Genomic DNA, 20,466 nt, shown 5'->3' with positions numbered 1-20,466 from the left:
CCATTCCCTCTCCACCACTGGGGGAAGGATATTGCAAAATCTCCATTCCCACCCCACTCTAGGGCCAGCCAGAGGTTGTTTTGCCGGTTCTCTGAACTACTCAAAATTTCCACTACCGGTTCTCCAGAACCTGTCAGAACCTGCTGAATTTCACCCCTGATTCTTATTGTCCAGACCTAAAATTTTGCCATAGTTTTAGAGGAGAGGTTTAATAATATTCCATTCTGAGCTTATTTTTGCCCTTAGTTGGGCTGGGCAATTAAGACAATATCTCAAGTTCTGCTATGCTATTTTTTAATATTGGTCTGCAGAAATATCTAGGAAGGTTGCCAGATTTTGACTGATTGTGATTGCCATAAGTTCAATACTGAAAAACATTTACGAATTGATTTACTGCTTCAGATTTAGCTCACTTCCCACTTTATTACCTGCTTGTTTTCTTTTGTGCTAATATCCTATTTTGCTTTTATTTGATTGTGTTATACTGGTATTTTAGACTTTGATCGTAGACTATATATTTAGCATATATGGAACTGAGAATAACATCAGGGATGGAAGTATTTACACTGTCTCCTCCCATATGAATTAGTAGCAATAAACAGGAAAAAGAAAGTTATGAGTCCATTTCCATCAAGGTGCTTTCCATTCTGGGTACTTTCATGGTATTTTATCTATGGGAGATACACCTGTTTAATAAACTGTCTAAGAGGAAGAGCAAAACAATATCCATTTTCTTAAAAAAAAAAGAGACAACTCCCAAACGTTTGAGAGTACAGCCAGATAGTATTTTTATCTCTATAATGTAAAAATGTTTCTCCTTCTTTATAAAATGGAATTCTTCTCTACAGAGGGTCTTCCTTGACTTTTACACACCCCAGAGTTTTCCCAACAGCACCTACCAATGCATTCACCAAATGGTGTGCGATGGAAGCCGGGAGGACATCCCATAATGCAGTGGAATGAACCCAAGGTGTTCTGGCATTGCCATATGCCACAAGCAGTAGCCCCAAATTCTTCACATTCATCCACATCTGTCATCCACGGGGAAGCATTTTCAAAAGAATGTATCAGAAGGACAAAATTTAATAAAAGAGTTGGCAGCAGTAAATTGTAGGGAAAAAGGGAAACATGAAAGATGTCTCAAAGAGAAGAAGAACCTGAAAAACATGCACAAGCCCTGATGGCTAACATAGTTAACATTTAAGTATCCTTAAGTAACAATGGGCAACTCTATGTTTCTGGTCCCAGAGCAACATTAATTGTGCTACTAAAATTGATTAAGATTTTTTTGCATTTGGGGGAGTACAATAAAAAATAAAAAGTGGATACAGTGCCCACGAGACTGGTATACCTGCCCAGGGTGATAATCTTACATCAGTAGCATTGCCCTCTAGAGCAGCTAGAGTCTATAAAAAAAAAGCCTGCCTTGTCACCAAAGCACAGTGCTGACTCCCACTCCCCCAAAAATTGCCTGCCTCTGTAGAATAAGTATTGTAGTTCTAAAGTTTGGTTGAATGAAAGCAATAAATCAAAAATGGAAAAAAATAAATAAATAAACGATATCATTTCAGGGGAGATAAGCATTCTTTAAAAAAACTGCTTTGCAGGACTAGTAATGAAAAAATAACATTTTCTTAGACGATGGAGAGCAGCTATATAGTATGATGTGCACATCTGCACATGTGAATTGAGACCCAATAAACCACCTGAAGCTGTTATTTTCACTAAGAAGAAATCTTGCATTGGCATAATGCAAAGAACTCCTCTCATGCCAATAACAGCTTCAGGGGACCAACATTTCCCAGGATCTCAGCATTGAAGTTAAACTTCCACACCCCCACCAATCACTATCAGCATCATGCCAGCAGCTAACATTTGTGGTTTTTTTAAAAAAATGTAGATATAAAATACAAAAATGCCTCCAACAATTTGCTGAGCTTGATTCTGATCTATAGTCTTTTTTTTTCTTCTTCAGAGGTCAGCTCTTACCTACACAGTCATCTGTTTCCTGCGAATGCTGGAAGCCAGTTTGACATAAGCAGCTGTAGGAGCCTTCAGTATTGATGCACCGACCGTGCAAACACCGGGAGTGATCAGCACATTCATCCACATCTGCCGAATACAATACAACATATAAGCCCAGGGAAAGAAGCCAGACTTTAATGTGAAATAGTATTGAAACGGGACAGTAGAAAGCTAAAATACGAAGGGTTGATAATATGTAATGGAGAGATTCGTCTGAGCTGATTCAAATGAATTAATCTGAGCCTAATTTGGAATGGATTAAATTATCTAATTTGAATCCAGGCTCTCTGATTTCCTTAAATTTGAATTGTAAATGGAAACAGAATGTGAAAAACCTTATAGCAAGCAGTGGAATAAATTCATAATTGGGAATCAGATATACTATCTTGTTTCCCCTAGTATCTTATACTGTCATTATAGCATCATTCAACCCATCTTTGAAGTATGCTGAACCCATCCACATTACTGTTATTTTGACAAAGCAATGATTGGATGAGTCTTGAAGATATTATAGGTCATTAGGAAAATGATAAATATTAAGTTAGCAAGCTGAAATTACATTTCCCATAGTTTAACATAGAAAGCTTAGCTTGTCTGTGGCAAAAACAAAATCTAAATTGAAAACTTTCAGAACTTATAAGCCCTGTCATTAACATTGTATCTTACTTTAGTAATTTTGGGAAATATGGACATGCAAAAGCAGGGCAGAGAGCAGGGTTCTGCAGCATCCTGGATTTCTTGAAGGTAATTCAGAGCATGTCTGGATACATATATACTTTTCAGCACCTTTCTAAATCAAATACATCTTTTTCTTAGATGACAGTATGAGTCCTGGAAAAGTCATAGCGACATAAATTCTAATATGCATTCTGAATCATCTTTCCCCCCTCAAATGCTGGATTGCTGCAGTCTTAAGAGGAAATATAGGGTGGATGATGTTGAATGGGAAAGCATCCTTTAAGGACCTGGGATCAGCCTGAAAAGAAATAGGGAGTGAAAGGAAACCTTCCTTGATTTCTTTCTATGGCAAGATATGTTCAAGAGGGAAGGGACAGAGAAAAGTTCATTATAGTTTCTAAAATCTCACCCTGGCAGCTGACTCCACCAGCAGCATTTGAGAAGCCAAGAGCACATATGCAGAAATAAGATCCATGACTGTTTAGGCATTCGCCATTGGGATTGCAGGTGCCACTGTCCAGACACTCATTCTGATCTATAGGAGGTAAGGATAGTAAAGATAGTTACAGGGAATGCAGTCTGAAAAGCTGCTACAGATTATTCTAATTTAACACTATCACCTACTTAACAAAGTATCTTTTCATTCAGAACAAGATTGTCTTAAAAATCTTACGCTACTCGCATCTAAGCTATTGATGTGGGATATATTAAACAATAAGAGAAGCTGAGAGTCTCTTTCAGAAATCTATTGTTGGAGAGAGCTCTAAATAGACGTACATATCCTGAGGTCTAGCACGTATTCACTTAAAATCAAGAAACAGAAGTCAGCAGCCATATAATTTAATGTAATATGAAAACTGAACCTGCAGTCTTTTCTGGCAAAAATCCATACCCGTTTTTCTCCTTGCTTTATAATTCTGGCAACCTAATTTAAATGGGTAGGTGGAAATCCATATTCTGATGTTTAACAAGGAGTCAGAACTTCTTGCCAATATATTTAAAAACAGCAAAATATTAACTAAGAAACCCTGGGGCATCTTTTGCCTACTCCAATTTTAAACATGTTAACTGAGTTCCAAAAATTATGGGAGAGTTGGTTTCAAGCTGCAAACCAAGGAAGGTGATGGTTACTATCAGATACACAATATGTCATTCTTTTATTCTATTACATTCAAATATGAAAAAATAAGAAACACAAATATATTAGTCATACATTACTGTTTATGCTACCTTTCTATAAAATACAAGTAGTTATCAATAATAATGGTAACTTTAATCACAGAATTAAAAGCACAAAATTAAGAAGAGCATAGGACAAAGACAGCACCCAAATGACAAGATAACTAGAAGAAACCAAATATTGACATGAGGAAAAAGAAACAAGAAGTGGGAAAGGAAAGCAAAAGTTAATATTTAGCTCCAATTCCTCTATTACTTGTCAAAAGCATGTGAAAATAACTAGAATAATCCAGAGTCAATATTATTCAACCATCACATGGACAACAGAATTCTCAGTGCATTTAGAGAACATCAATTTGGGGAAGGTTGGTTTAATTTATATAAATGGGCACAAGTTATAAAATACAAAGGTATTTAGAAGATGGTACTGCATATTCTTCAAAAACAAGATAAATTCTCCTCTTCCTTTTTTGAACAGTCAGATGTACTTTTTTTTCTAGACACTAATGAGGCTGATTTGAACAAAAGCCACATGAAGCTCCCAAAATGTCTGCCTTTTCCCCCCTCTTTGTTTATGCTAGTTTTGAAAGTAACTAAATTAATGAAGAATGGGCAAATTCATCCAGATACTGGGGTTACCTTCACATGTGGTCCCATTGAAAAGTTCAAATCCTAGTTGACAATGACATGTGTAGGATCCTGGTGTGTTTAAGCACTCTCCTCCTAAGCAGTAAATGTTTGGGTATTCACATTCATTACTGTCTGTTCAAGAAAAGGAAGGCATGATTAATGGAAAGCAACACCAATTAGGGAAGAAAAATTCCTTATAGGCACAAGCTTTTTTGTGTGTGTTTATTTTAAATGAAAAAAGAAAGCTAACCTACAGGGTACCATTGCTGGAGCTATTAGCAGAGGAAATTTATGCATTCTCCTGTCTAGCTCATATTAAAAGCGTACAGCAAATGCTTAAGAATATAACCAAGCACACATTCTATTGCTAAAGAAGTTCTGTCTATACAATTTTCTTTGGTGTACATATTTTAATGCGACTGCTTGAGGGCTCCTGGATTGGAGCTGAAAGGCGAAAGAGATGCAGTATGCTCCCTCCCACATGCTGGGGTAGACCAGATGTCTCTATAGAAAAACACTTAATTTCTCCCCTGGCTCAAGCTGATGAAGGGAGGAGAACTTGTGGCTCATATATGTGTGTGTGTGTGTGTGTGTGTGTGTGTTTCCTCTAGCCAGATTTTTTCCTACGTAACCAAGGTTTTTCTGCAGCCCTAGCTCAGTGGAATCACATCCACTCGATTCTGGGCTTTTTTCTTTCTGGCAGCCAGCAAGTTCTTGCTGCCAGGTGAGAGACTTATATAGATCTATTTCTGGCTCGTTAGCCATCATCAGTAAGCCACACCCACATCTCACACCTTGCTGAACTTGCTGGCTGCCAGAAAGAAAACAGCCCAGAATCGAGTGGATGTGATTCCACTGAGCTAGGGCTGCAGAAAAACCTTGGTTACGTAGGAAAAACCTGGCTAGAGGAAAAACACACATAAATCCTGCGAAGAAGTAAGAATACATACATACATACATACATACATACATACATACATATGCACACACATACATACATATATATATATATACATACATACAAACACCCACGAAAACATCAGAAAACATATATATATATATATATATATATATATATATATATATATATATGTAGGTCTTTGATTATTCAGGTCTTCTCCCACGTAAAATTGGAAGTGTCTTGGCGACGTTTCGACGAAGTCTCATTCGTCATCTTCAGGCTGGTGTTTTCGGCTTCGTGCTTCCAGGAGCACGAAGCCGAAAACACCAGCCTGAAGATGACGAATGAGACTTCGTCGAAACGTCGCCAAGACACTTCCAATTTTACGTGGGAGAAAACCCGAATAACCAAAGTCCTACTTACAAACACCCGTGAAAACCTTAGAAAACACACACACACACACACACACACACACACACACACACATATATATATATATATCTCCCTGTGACTATTCACTCTGTTATATATTTACTCATGCTAACACCAAGTTCTTCTAGCTCAAACATAGAAAGACATCAGACTGAAAGGAAAATGTGACACTTTCCTGCAAGACAGTTCAGTGTCTGGAGACATTCATACCTAATAATCTTACAGTGCATATCTTTTATCCTGCAGTCTCTATTTTAGTCAAAGAGAATAACCATAGAAAAAAAATTGTGATATTGTTGGTTATGAACAAAATGAAGTAGCATTTCTTAAATTTTCTGAATCTGATTTACACACAAACACACACACTTCTCACTATGTGTGTATCAGTCCATTTGTAAAGTAATATAAGGACTCTTCTCTTTAAGGGCTACTCAAACACTGAAAAGAAGCAAGCAAGGTGTGCCATTGAATAAATATCAACAAGTAGTTGCAATTTTTCTCAATTACCTAATGAGTGTTCAATGATATACAGTACACCAAACTTTCCAACAACACCTGTTTTGGACTTGGATTATTTTTATATGTATACTTAAAATAGCTCACCTATAAATTAAAAATATATTATACAGTTCTAAGAAACAGGGATGGTCCACCAAAAACATTGTTAATATGCTTCATTTCCGTTCGTCTCTATTGTTAAGGGTATGACTTATATTAATAATGTATTTGTATAATGTGACATAAATGTATACTAGCTTCATCTAGTATATCACAGGTGCATGTTTTGTGGTCATTCTTTCTGATTTCTTTGATCTGTTTCAAGTACTAAGGGTTCCAAGTTTGTCACCAGCCACACCCAGCTTGATAACTGTAAGGACATACTTAAATCTAAAGTAGTAGCTGGAAAGAAAGATAAACATTAACTTTATTGTCATTCTTAATCATGAACTAGCAATACAGTAGTGTCCTTTCAAATCCAGAGCCATTTATTAACTATATACTATTACTGTATATCATGAAATACCTGCCAGTTCTTCCTCTCTATTGGAAATTCTTGGATAATTTGCATTTGCAAATTAAATTGTCTGGGCATATTTTTTTAAAGTGTACACCTATAAATATAATGTGGAAAGTGATCTCTAATAAAATTATTACTTATGTAGAATTCTCTTTATGACAATATAAACTTCCATAATTATATAGTTGTGCTGGTTGCAAACACTCCAGAGAAAATTGATTGAAAACGTTGAAATAGGAATTGATTTATACATATTATACATTTCTAGTTTTGAATGATGAAATTCTCCATATTTTATTGAAACATCATCATTCAGGTTATACAAAATGAGTACAGGTAGCGCTTGACCTATGACCACAACTGAGCCCAATATTTCTGTTGTTAAGTGAGGCAGTTGTTAAGTGAATTGTGTTGTGCCCCATTTTACAAATCGCTAGAGTTGTTTAGTGAATCATGTCATCCTTAAGCGAATCTGGCTTTCCCCCTTGACTTTGCTTGTCAGAAGCAGCTGGGAAGGTTCCAAATAGTGATAACATGATCCCGGGACAGTGTAACTGTCATACGTACATGCATGCCAGTTGCCAAGCATCTGTATCTCGATCACATGACTATGGGGATGCTGCAACAGTATGAAAGACAATCATAGGTCACTTTTTTCGGTGCCATTGTAATTTTGAACAGTCACTAAATGAATGGCTGTAAATTAAGGAGTACCTGTATGATTTTATTAACTGCATAGTTTTCAGGTGGATGTTGCTACATGTGTAAAACATGTCTGATTTACTGTATCAGAGAACAATTCTAGCATAGTAAGCATATAAAAGAAACAAAAGGTATTATTGAAAAATATGTAGGCAATTATTTTATATAATTAGTTTCTGTAGTCCATGCTTTCTCAATTTAACTCTTTATATGTTGCATATGTGACACTCTTAATTGGGAAACTGCTGGAATTCCTACTGAGGTCAACTTCAATTTTATTCTCCACATTTTTCTATTCCTGTTTTCCAAAGCTACTTCTTCAAAGCAGTAAGCAAAAATAAAAAGCAATTAACCATTGTTAATTTTCTTATTTCTAATAAACTGAGTTTAACTTATCTAAATTTAGTTTTTTAAACTGGTTTTCAGTGCAACTTTGTTTTTATTTCACATTTTATTTGTTACAATTTTTATAGTGGCATATTTATTTTATTGGCATCATAATCTAATTATTCTCTCATGGAAAACTTGTGGGAGGATTTGATATTGAAAATCCAGTCTGGCACTTCTTGATCTCTCTGTTTTCATGGTCCATTAAATGTCCAGATATGTGGGGACCATCCAATTAAATAAATGTCCCTCTCATCCCACTCAACTCACAACATAGGAATTCACATTTTTCACTGAATAAAATGATGATGATATTTGCATTGTGTGTGAGCCTCTCAACGTTTCCATTTTTAAAGTCCTTTTTAAATTAAATTCTATATAAAAACGGATGGAAAATTAACCACTTTCGGTAATTATTGAATGACCACTGGGGGGCAGCAATAAGATGCAACAAACTATAGCACAAAACTATTTGCTTGTCACTGACTGATTTCCAGAGTTTTTCACTACTGATCTGGTAGCCTTTAATGCCTGGTCTTCTAATTTACAACTTTAAAAACAAAAGCAGATTATCTTATTTAATCACACTGAATAATCATGCCCTTCTTTCTTTCATTCTCCTGACCCATTTTCTTGTTCTTCTCCAAATTCACCTAATTTAATGTAATGAATGTTATCTGCAACCAACTCATTAATTAATACATTAATCACTGCCAAATATTTCCAATATTTTCAAGTATTTCATAATAGCCTGCCAAGGTTGTGAACTGTGACCTGGGAAAAACAGGATCAATATTCTACAAAATGCTTTCCTCTAGGTGATGAATCTGGGAAAGGAAAAATCAATCCAGATCATAATCACTACTTCTTCTGCTTTTAAATGCACACAGGCCTAAAGTAAGCCAAGTGTTTCAGTCATTCAGCCATGAAGAATGAAATCAATATTATTACCTTCACAAGACTGTCTGTTAGATGAGAGAACATAGCCTATTTCACAAGCTTGGCAAGTGAAGGAGCCTGGTGTATTAATGCAGATTCCCTGTGGGCAGGCCATGTGTGAACTGCACTCATCAATATCTAGAAAAAAAGAACAGATTTTCACTGACCTAGAATAAGGAACAAGAAAAAGTTCAGAAAATCTATCCAATATATGATTCAAAAGCTTATCAGGCAAATGTCTCTAGCATTTCCTCAACAGTGTATAAAAATGATGTGCTACATCCAATTACATTCTTCATATCAAGTAATATTCACTATATACTGTTTATATACACAGCTTCCAATCAATTTTCAAATAATTTCAATAAATACGTTATTCAGATAACTTGATTTCTATGACCACAACATTTATAAGACTATACAATCTTCTAGATTAGGCTAATGTACCTTTTTTAGTTAATCAGAAACTTATCATCGTATCAAGCCACATATATACCTTCACACATTCTTCCATCCATTGATGCAATATAGCCATTACCACAATCCACACAAGAAAAGGAGCCCTCGGTGTTGATGCAGCGTCCTCTGGGACAGATGTTATAGGTTGTACATTCATCAATATCTATGACAAACAAGAGAAACAGGGAACTGAATTTTGAGTTGATGTCACTGAACTTGGTACAGCAACAACAGAATATAAAGAGCCCCATATAACTTTCAGCAAATGGTGCTATAGGCAGAAGAACAATGTGTGCAAAAGTTATCAAGAAATAGCTATACTCCAAATAAGATTATTATTATAAACTTCATGAAGTTGTCCAAAAGCATGTGGAAATTGTATTAAGGGGTCTTACATCTGGCTCAATGAAGATTAAGAGATTAGAGCTTCAATGAAGAAAATAAAAAAAATTGGAAAAATGTTAATTTCTTTCTAACTTCTGATGGGCCTGTTATAAGGTCATTGGATGATTATGAAAATTTTAATTATATGGCAACATAAAATTATGATCATAAAGGGGGAAGGCCTTGTACAGGGACAAGAGGAGCTGTATATTGGTACAAAGTAACTATGGAGGAGAGATGACTAGAGTTTATATTTTCACTCAAAGTAACCAGCAAAACTTTAACTATAATCTTTCATCCTATGATATTTAGATTAGATACTCAACCTTTGTTGCAGACTGCCAGTGTTATTACCACTTAAGATTACTTTGATTTTTTTGAAATCTTACTCTTACTTTTTCTGCCATTTTATCATTGATCCATTTCTTGTGAACATGTTATACCATGAACTGCAGTCTACCATCAGTTTCTTGTAATGGTTGATGGGTGGAGCTGGTTGTTGATTTTAAAAAAATCACTCCTCTATCTTTGTGGTTTATTGCTTTACTCTCTTACTTACAGTTTGGTTGCTTAACCAGAACCATCATTTTCCTACCAAGTTCATATTCTGGTTCTTATCCTGTTCTGCCAAGTCTTAATTTGGTGAATTTATTTATACAGATCCAAATTAAGGTTTTGCTACTTCTGTTTTCTGCCTGTGACTGTCTAATGAGACAGGCATCTGCCACTGACAGCACTGAGGCAGGGCTGAGGCAAGACTGGTCACTGCTAGGCTCCTTCTTGTGGCCTTCCTTCTGTCATTACCTAAGCTGAATAAAGTAAAACAATAACAACAACAACAACAACAACAGATTTTGCATAAGCAAAACATACCAGCTCCCAGATTTCTATGGCAGGGAGTAATCCACTTACCTTGTGGTAAAACAGCAAGGGCCACATAATTTAATTCAGTGGTGGGATTCAAAATTTTTTACTACCGGTTCTCTGAGTGTGGTTTGGTGGGCGTGGCAGGGGAAGGATACTGTAAGATCTCCATTTCCTCCCGATCAGCTGGGATTTGGGAGGCAGAAAATAGATGGGGGCAGGGCCAGTCAGAATTTTTACTACCGGTTCTCCGAACTACTCAAAATTTCCACTACCGGTTCTCCAGAACTGGTCAGAACCTGCAGAAACCCACCTCTGATTTAATTACTCTGTTAACTGCTAGCTAAGTAGCGTTACACTTCAGGCACAACTACTGAAGGCAATTCTAAAGCAATTCTAAAAGATAATCTGCAGAGTGCTTCTCTGTCCAGCTCTTTAAGGAAACTTCAGAATGGAGGAGATAGGCCTGACTAGGGGTTAGAGGGATGCTGCCTTGTTTCTCACAGAGTCACTTTCTGTGAGATATTAATTTGATTGATTGATTAATAAATAAATAGCAGCCAGAAATTGTGAATAGCAACATAAAATTATGATCATAAAGGGAAAAGGTCTTACACAGGGACAAGAACAAAGGATAACTTGACTTTGGTTCTGTTGTCATGGGTGATGATGCTTAACAGATTTTAAAACCTTGAGGATAAGGGGGTCACTTAATGAAGGGGAGAAACACTACCTTGCTTTCATCTTATGTCCAAATATTGCTCATCTCCAGTTTCAACTTTAAGATGTTTTGCTGTGATGACTGCAACAATTTAATTTCAATAAAATAAGCAAAAAAACTTAATGACTTAATGGCAGGGGAAGTTAGACTGAAGCATTTCAGCCTTGCAGCAATTAAACAGGTATGTGCAAAATATAAAACCAGAATTTGTTGATTTCGAACAGACTTGCTCAACACTGTTGACTTAATGGGGGGTTCATACATCAACTATTTGTCTTGGGATAGAGTTGGAGATGGCACACTATGGATATGCAAAGTGATATTGTTCCTAACAGTTTAACTTCCAAAGAAAATAAACATGGCCAAAAGTAGCTCCTTCTCAATGTTTTCAGCTATAATTTCATTTAATCTTCCTAATCTGTCCAGTATTGGGGGGCCATTGGCTTTGAGGTTTGTAGAGGTCTCTGCTGTGACACAGAGATAATGCAATTATGATCTTAGCACAGATCTCTATAGCACTGTGAACAATGCAAGGTTAGATTTGCAAGGAAATTAGGAGAAAAATGCTTGACACAGTCGGAGGAAATTAGTACCACATGCAGGAAAGAAGAATAAACTAAACTTTTTAAAATTGTTTTGTTAAAGGAAATGATATACCATAGAACTGAAAAACTGAAATCTAAACCTCTTCATATCAATTTTTAATTTGTATCTTACTTTTGATCTAAACTCTTTAGTGGAGAGAGGATTATATTTCAGTGAAAAGGCATATCTTTTACTTGCAGGAGATCCCACAGCGAGCCTCCACATTTTTAATTTGGAAAAAAAAAATTGTTGGGAAAAATCTCTGTCCAGTATTTGGGGGAGCCTTGACTGTTTGAATCAATAAGCAGTGTTGAATTAGACATTTTCTATAAGACAGTTTGTTTTATTATAAGCCAGCATTACTAGATATCAGCCGTTCTTTGGAGCAGGTGAAATATTGAGATAGAAATGCAGGTAGTACTTTGAATAGTCTACTTTTTTTTTCGGTGCTGAAGAAAACCAATTATGATGGAGATATACAATTTAAACCAATATACATAGGTCGCAAAAGGGAAGTCAGAATATAAAAACAGCACTATTTTGCATTTTCCTTCTTTTCAGAAGAGGGCAATCTCTGTTCAGCAGATTCCTTATCAGCATTACTTTACACATCCTATTTATTTGTAGCCAGATAAAAGTTAAATATGAATGAACATAATAAAAGTGACACAAAACACCTTTCTAAATGGGCATGTCCTCTGTTAAAGATACAAGTCGCATTAAAAAGCTGATGTGAACATGAGAAGTATTTTGAACAACTTGGCAAGAAAGATCAAAACTAGCAATGAAAGGAGAACATTTCAGAAAGCAGAGGTCTTCTTCAAACTCACCTTCACACTGTCCTTTGTGATTCAGGAAGTAGCCTATTTTGCACTCACAGTGATACGAGCCAGGTATATTGATACACTGCCCTCCATGGCACACATCTGGCTGGTCACACTCATTTAGATCTGTTAATTCACAGCAACATGCTCTTCAGCAAAAATGATCACTCTAAATTGCTATGATGCACCATGGTCAAATACTTAGCTCCTTATATTAGCCTCTTAATACAGTATGTTTAAATTGGAATGATCAGGCCAAATCATCATATTTTAAAACACATATGGAAAAATCTAGTTCTCTGGTGAGGTCTATAATACTGGGAAAAACAGAAGGAAAGAGAAGAGGAGGACAACCAGGAGAAGGTAAATGACTCAATTACAGTGGCAAGGGGGCCAAAATTGGGCGAACTGAAGGACCAGGTTGGGCACAAATTGCCCTGAAGAAAGTCTATGTGCCTCTAACATAGGCACAACAACAGTTGATTTGATGACATATAATCACTCAATAATTAGCATTTAATCTAATTTGCATATTTCAAAATGTAAATGCTTCTGCAAAAGTATGCAGAGACAAACATTTTTAGATACATATCACACTATTGCTTTTCTGTTCATTTACTTCCATACTTAATGAAAGGTTTATTATCCTTTTTGTTATTTATATATTAAATCTGCAATCTATCTGCTATCATTAGCAAAAGCATAGTGCAGGAAATTGAACACATGATCTAAATTAATACAATAATAATGGCATGTAATATCTAAACAATAAAATAAAATATGGCAATAAATTCCAGAGCACCCGGTTTTGTTTGCTTCTTCAGATATATATACTGATAAGATGAAGGAAAAGTTAGCTAATTTTCTTGGCCACAAAGATAAAAGAACTGAGATCTGCAGGCAAGACATAAATAAAACAAAATCTCTCTCTCTCTTTCAATATAAGGTGGGAGAGTGAGAACCAATCAACCAGATTGCTCTCATTTCCTGATCTTCTATGGTAGGCATCAGAAGACGGCATGGCCAATATGTGGATCAGTACACACGTAATTTGATTTGTGATCTGCATTAATAGAGCAGCATCTATTCTCAGGGTTTTTAAAGAATTAAAACCACAGAGAAATTTGTCTCTGTTTTCTTGTTCAAAATTTCTTTAGCATTCAAGCTTTTAAATGTAACTTTCTCTTACATACATAGGTTTTATTATGAACATTCCCTAAAAATCATTACATAATGAAAATCTCCCTATTCTATTTGTTACTTAGTTTTTTAAAAGACAAATGTTCCTGATGCAACGTCTTTTTTAAAAAAATAAACATGCCCAGTTTATATTCAATTTTTGGAAACATTATACCTTTTCAGATGCCACCTAAATATAAATATAAATGTGTGACACAAAAGATAGATCCTAAAAGACTCAACTGGTGCTACCCTCAGTGGTGTAGAATAAGATGTTTGGTGGAACTTGCAGATATTTTCCCACATAAATAAATGAATTTCTTTTACATTCTCTGATTTTATAGAAACATTACTCACCCTGACATGTTTGCATGTTTTGTGAAGTGAGAATGCTATACCCAGAGAAGCAGATACAAGAATAAGAGCCTTCAGCGTTGACACAGTGACCCTTCCCATCACATGGATTTCTTTCACATTCATCAATATCTGAAACAAGAGGAGATAGTTAACAACATTTTGAAACCGACCTTCCTATCTATTCTGTAGTCACCCAGCCAGTTTAGCCATTGTAATCCCACACAAGTGAAAAGTGTAGTTTGTAGAAGACTGAACTAAAAATCACCGATTAAAACCGTATGCATAGCTTCTTGGGTTACATTCTTTATTTCCCTGTCTCTAAAAACTTCTATATTTTAAACAGTTTTTCTTATGTGCTCATACTGACACAGACTACATTTCCACCAGCAAAACTAATTAAATAATTAAAATACCAATGCAATAAGTGTGACTAGGATGTTGTTGATAACCAGGATAACACAAGCAAGTATATCCTTCAGGAAAGTTCACACAAGTGCCTGGCCCACACATATCAGGTGAAGAGGAACATGGATTTATCTCTAAAAAAAGAAAAAGAAGAATATTGTCAGGGAACAAATAAAATTTGTGTGTGCTGTTGTCCCAAATCCAAGACAAATGTAGATATTTTTACCTTAATTAATGCAATTCATTCGTGCAAGACACAACAAAGGCTATACCTTAAAAGGGAATCAGTATGACCAGTCTAAATATAAAAATGTTATGCCCTGAGTTTGCCTGGTTTCTATAATTTATAAACCAAGATTTATAAAGATATATTCCTGTTTCAATAACTTCATTCTGGATTATACCAAACTCACTGGAGAACATTTGGAATCAGCCCAGCAATATGCAAGAGCTCAAAAAACACCCACATCTCTCCATAGACTTCAAAAATCCCATCAACCAGCCAGCTCACAAACAAACCAATACAGACAAAAGAGTATTGAGACAGTCTTTGCCATGGGCTCTTTCCAAGAACGTTTTAGTGCAGAGCATAATGGCAGGGGCAGCTCTCCCAGACATTGAGACAAGACTGAAACAACACAGCTGCTATTATCCAAGCAGTAAACATATGTCTGCCTGAGGTCACAAATCTTCCCACTCCACCAAAAAAAAAAAAAAAAATGCCCATGACTCAACTTGTGTGACCTGGAATAAATGACAAGAGACACTCCATAGCCTTCCGATTCTGCCATTGTTGTTCTGTGGTCAACAAGTATTATTTTTCTATAAATCCTTCCCAGGTTTGCTTGAAAAGGACTACTTGGGATATAAGCAGGACAGAAATGAGTATTCTGAGCCTTATCCTATTTTGTTAGAGTTATTACAATAGCTGATGAGTGAATCAGGAAGTTGCTGGCTCAAACAGCATCTTGGCCATGAATTTACAGTCTTTTGATAAAGCCTATTTTCCATCTTAGGAAAATACAACCTACAATATTGGAATAATGATTCTGAGTTGTTAGATTGTTGAAATATGGTATGTAATGTGCTTGGAATACTCTTTCTCCTCTCTCTTTCTCAATTATCCTGGGATTTGGCATAAAGATCTGTCTATTTGTATTTCTTTCAGTGAAAAGAAAAATACTGCATCATAAGATGGTGCTTAGGGGTAATTACTAGTTTGAAGCGTATTGTTTATGATTACCATATTCAATATATATGAGAAACAATGTAAGATTTCATTACAGAGAAAAAGCTACAAATGGTACAATCAATTTTAATACCACTTGTGAAACTGACATAAACTATTTTTTTAGATCAGCATCATGAAATTCTATAGTTTGACTGTCTTGTGTGAACCCATTTGAAATGCAAAATTTCTTTACTTGCTGCATATGTAATTGAATTATAAGACATAATTTATTAGAAAACTGGTTAACATACCTGTGAATACTGTTGCTGTGTCTCTTGAAGCAGCACTTTCATCTACAGCTACTGGAAAAAGGGGGGGATTCTTGCTTATATCCACTACAAAAGATATGAGAAACAGGCAAAAACTATAAACATATTAGACAAATACCAGCAATCAAGTGGAGGATTCTCTAGTCTTATACATATCATTCAGTCCAACTTACTGCTGAATAATTCATATAGTTGAAAGACATAATAAGTCATCTAATTGCATCTAATCCAATGCAGCAAATCTACTCAAAACTATTTCTCCAGTAGTAATATGTATAGGATGCAGCAACCTCACAATGAACCAGCAGGGAATCTTTCAAAAAAACATTTTTTTCAAGGGAGAGAGGGAGAAATGGAGGAAGGATAATTATCTTCTTGGAGACATTAGGTTCAGTTTTAAATGAATTGTCCCAAAGGCAGTTAGGAAAACTTCCACAAAAGTCTTTCAATATATGGATGAATTAGCAATGTCAGAATAATTGTCAGATGCATGGAGAGTACAAAATGCAATGCCTCTTCAAAGGCTGCTGGCATCTATCACTCCAGCAACCTCCACAACCTCCCAGATCAAGGGTACTATCACCTTTCCCTCACCCCACACCCAGCTGACCTATAAGCCAGGATATTTGACTAATATATTCAGAAAAAGAGAGTATGATCTTAATAATAATCAAATACACATTATACAATATACAATATTAGACAACCTGTATTGATCAAACTTTGAAATACACATGACATACAAATGCATACTGCTTCTGGGGAAGATGGCAGACTGAAGAAGCTTTTGCAAAAAGCTGAGCTGACATTGGCAGCCTTGAATAGGAAGCCAATGAGTGGATTGGCTCCTTTGACTCTTTTGGATAAAGAGAAGATGCAAGATCTCCTAAACTGTTCTCCTTACATTTGCTCCTTGTGAGGAGAATGCAAGGCAGAAATCTGCAGTGGGTGGGAAATGAAAGAGACAAGAGAATTTGCCATAATTACTTCAGCCACAAACGGATCCTTTTTAAAGGCACTGAATTCCCATTTCTCTTGAGAACAACTTTCAGAAATTGTCTATTAAACTACTTCAAAGGAGTTAGACAATTTGTGTCTAGTGACAAGACCGAGTGAGTGTCTTCAATCCTTAATATAAGAAAATTAATCTCTGTCAGGGTATGTAGATTTAATAGCTGTAAGCTGATGGAAGGTTGTAAGTGGAGGCAACTGAAAGCTGTATCTCATTGCTCTCCTTGTGTCAGTAGCTATATGATAAGGTATTTAACCACGTATAAGTATGTAAATATTTAGCTGTATATAAACTACTGTTATTTATCTAAAGGCTCTGTGTGCTGTGTGCTGTGTTTTGCTCCTAGGTTTATCTCATAATACTAGTTACGCTGCCTAAACTCTGACGATCTCTATCTTTATTTTACAAATTTAAAATAAACAGTGAAAAGGAAGACAAGATTTTTCGCTATAGGAAGTTTTAAACTGATTAAGGCTAAGAAAACATTAAAATATTGGATTTTGAATATTAAGACTTTGTAATTAATCTTAAAGAATAAATGAACTTTTGGGAAAGAAAAACTGTATATTAGAAACATAAGAAGCCAGGTAACTTATAATCATGTTCAGATATATGCTTGAGGACCTGAACAGGGACCTGCAGAGGAACTTTAAAGGAATTATGTCAGCTGTATTATGTCTTCTCAGGACAAGTGTGTTCCCAGATGATGTTACAGAAAAAGATATGCAACAAAATCTACCAAGAACAACATGGATGAAAATTTGAATAAGAATTTGTCATCAGTTATCAGTTACTGAGAAAATATTGGGTAAAGTTTTTAAAATTAAGAAGGAAATAAAAATGACAATTCCAGCAAACAATTGGAAGACTTTCTTTTTGCTAGACTTATAAAAGAAACTGCTTAAGGTATTGAATAAATTCCTAAGAAGAATCAATGACCATCTGAATGGATTAAAGAGCAAGATTGTCTTGTGTAAAGAAGGAACACAAGGTTGGTTTATTTGACCAGGGTTAAAATGAAAAATGTTGCTATTTGGGATGGGGATTTTTTTATTTGCTGATATCTGGACTGGAAAAACATTGTTTATTAGATTTTGTTACATTAATGTGGTGTTTAAGTTTTTTTCTCCTTCAGTTACTTTATATATCATAGTATGACAGAATTTAAACTAACTCGGTATTTCACTGTCTTTTTACTTAAGGAAATAAGTTTCGGTAACTTGTTCTTTTTAAAGGAAATATCCTTCTTTACTATGTTAATTTTTTTGTTTGTATTAGGATACTGGGATTACTTTATACTTGCTAAATGTGGATTTATTTATAGTTAAGATATGAAATGTTTATCTGGATATATTGCTATTTGAGGAGGTTCTCTTGGTAGTGTTGGCATGTGGAATGGAAAAATGTTATGCATTGGGCTTGTTTACAGTTAACATGGTGTTTAACTTTATTTCCATTAGGATATACATTATGCCTTTTAAGTGTGGTTTGGCTTACAGCAACAGAAAACTGTGAACCAGTTTGGTGTAGTGGTTAAGGTATCAGGCTGGAAACTGGGAGACTGTGAGTTCTAGCCCTAATCCTTGGACTAGTCACTTTCTCTCAGCCCTGGGAAGCAGGCAATGACAAACCCCTTCTGAAAAATCTTGCAAAGAAAATTGCAGGGACTTGTCCAAACAGTTTCTGAAAATTGGACACAAGTGAGCAGAATAAAACATAATATGTTGCTTACAACTAAGAGTTGAGGTGTGGAATATTGAGTTTTATATTTGTTAATTAATGTTATTATTTTAGGACTCTGGACTTTTTGCTATCATCTGGATTCAGGAAGTCATTATTTATTGAATTTGCTCATAGTTAAGAGGTGAGTTATAGGATGAAGAGTTTTATATTTATTAATTAAGAGAAGGTGAAGAAATTATGAAATTGCAGCATCCAATTTGGATCTGTCACCAGAACCAGAGGTTTAGTCTTTCAAGCTTTCGGACTTGTGCCCGAAGCCCACCTCAGGGAACTTCTCAATACCAGATATTGTTGAATTAATATTGTCTAATTCTTATCATTAGGTGGCATCCTTAAACTTCATAATGCATATATAAATTAGTGTTTATAAATTATTATTATATGAATCTGCATATGCATATATTATGCATATAGCATAATTTACTGATACCACTTTAAGTAAGCCTAATGAATAAATACATATGAAATTGTGCTGTAAAAAGGAGTTAAAAATATAATTCTATAAAGTTAGTCCTTTATAGACAAAAATAGAATAGATAAAATATTGTTTATTATCTTCTATCCAGTAGGTTCAACATCCATCTTGCTTTTCCGTCAGCAATGAGTATTCAGCAAATTATAAATTGTGTTTAGAAGATCTATTTGGTTTTTTCCCCTCACATATCAAAATAATCAACATAGCCTAAGAATTACACTTTTTGTCATCTCACTCCTAAACACCTATTTCAGCAAATACACTTTGCATTTTACCTGGATTAGTATCAGTTTCTTGGGTAGCATCATCTGTATCCTATGAACAAAACATAAATATAGTGACTGTTCATAAAGTATATGTAATTTACATGGAGATGAATTCCAACCAATCTAGGAACTTTCTTCTTCAGCAATTTCCTTTTAAATATATTGCTGGGTAAGCATATTAGGGGAAAGTGTAATTTTATATGAACCTAAATTCAGCTTGATATGAAATGGCACATGGTAAAAAGAGAGAGAGAGACTGTCTCTGTTTCTCTCTCTCTCTCTCTCTCTGTTTCTCTCTCTGTGTGTCTCTGTCTCTGTCTCTGTCTCTCTGTCTCTCTCTCTCTCTCTCTCTCTCTCTCTCTCTCTCTCTCTCAAATTGACCTTTACAATTTTATATTTTTCATCAGATTAGGTGATTGATGCCACCTGCCCAATGACCTTTCTGGTGGTAATGACACTACAAAGGGTAAAAATATCTCTCTTCCTCATCATTGGCAAGCTGTAGAAAAAAGATGAACAAATTGTTGCTGAACTTAGTATGGTCTACTAAAAGTCATCCTATTTGATTAATACATTGTTTTTTCAAACTTTCTATTAAAATATAATTTAACTACTCTCTATTCTGCACTATATGAATCAATATAGTACTTTTACAAGATCTGTCTATTATTTTTAGGTTGAATATTACACTTCTATTTGTGTAAAAATATAAATTCATAAGATAACATTATCTACGCTTAGTAGGAAATTATATCCTTTCAAAGAAATGCTTTGTAATATATATTAAAGCATATATGTTTT

General features: G+C 35.2%; 1 protein-coding gene across 2 annotated transcripts in view; it reads right to left on the bottom strand.

The window, feature by feature from the left end:
* The window catches only part of LTBP2 (latent transforming growth factor beta binding protein 2), a 105,763-nt gene that overhangs the window by 14,921 nt on the left and 70,376 nt on the right, over positions 1-20,466 (bottom strand). For both annotated transcript variants that reach the window (XM_060687404.2, XM_087874310.1), the window contains 11 exons: positions 19,675-19,714; positions 16,152-16,235; positions 14,678-14,803; positions 14,265-14,393; positions 12,735-12,854; positions 9,388-9,513; positions 8,904-9,029; positions 4,522-4,644; positions 3,113-3,238; positions 1,990-2,112; positions 900-1,031 (listed from right to left, as the gene is read on the bottom strand). In XM_060687404.2, the coding sequence (XP_060543387.2) occupies positions 900-1,031; positions 1,990-2,112; positions 3,113-3,238; positions 4,522-4,644; positions 8,904-9,029; positions 9,388-9,513; positions 12,735-12,854; positions 14,265-14,393; positions 14,678-14,803; positions 16,152-16,235; positions 19,675-19,714 (1,255 nt within the window). The remainder of the gene's footprint in view (positions 1-899; positions 1,032-1,989; positions 2,113-3,112; positions 3,239-4,521; positions 4,645-8,903; positions 9,030-9,387; positions 9,514-12,734; positions 12,855-14,264; positions 14,394-14,677; positions 14,804-16,151; positions 16,236-19,674; positions 19,715-20,466) is intronic.

The sequence above is a fragment of the Pantherophis guttatus genome, chromosome 1, assembly GCF_059756535.1.
Source record: "Pantherophis guttatus breed Tessera chromosome 1, ASM5975653v1, whole genome shotgun sequence".
NCBI classification, from domain to species: domain Eukaryota; kingdom Metazoa; phylum Chordata; class Lepidosauria; order Squamata; family Colubridae; genus Pantherophis; species Pantherophis guttatus.
The sequence above is the reverse complement of the archived record's forward strand: the minus strand, read 5'-3'. Positions and strand labels throughout refer to the sequence as shown.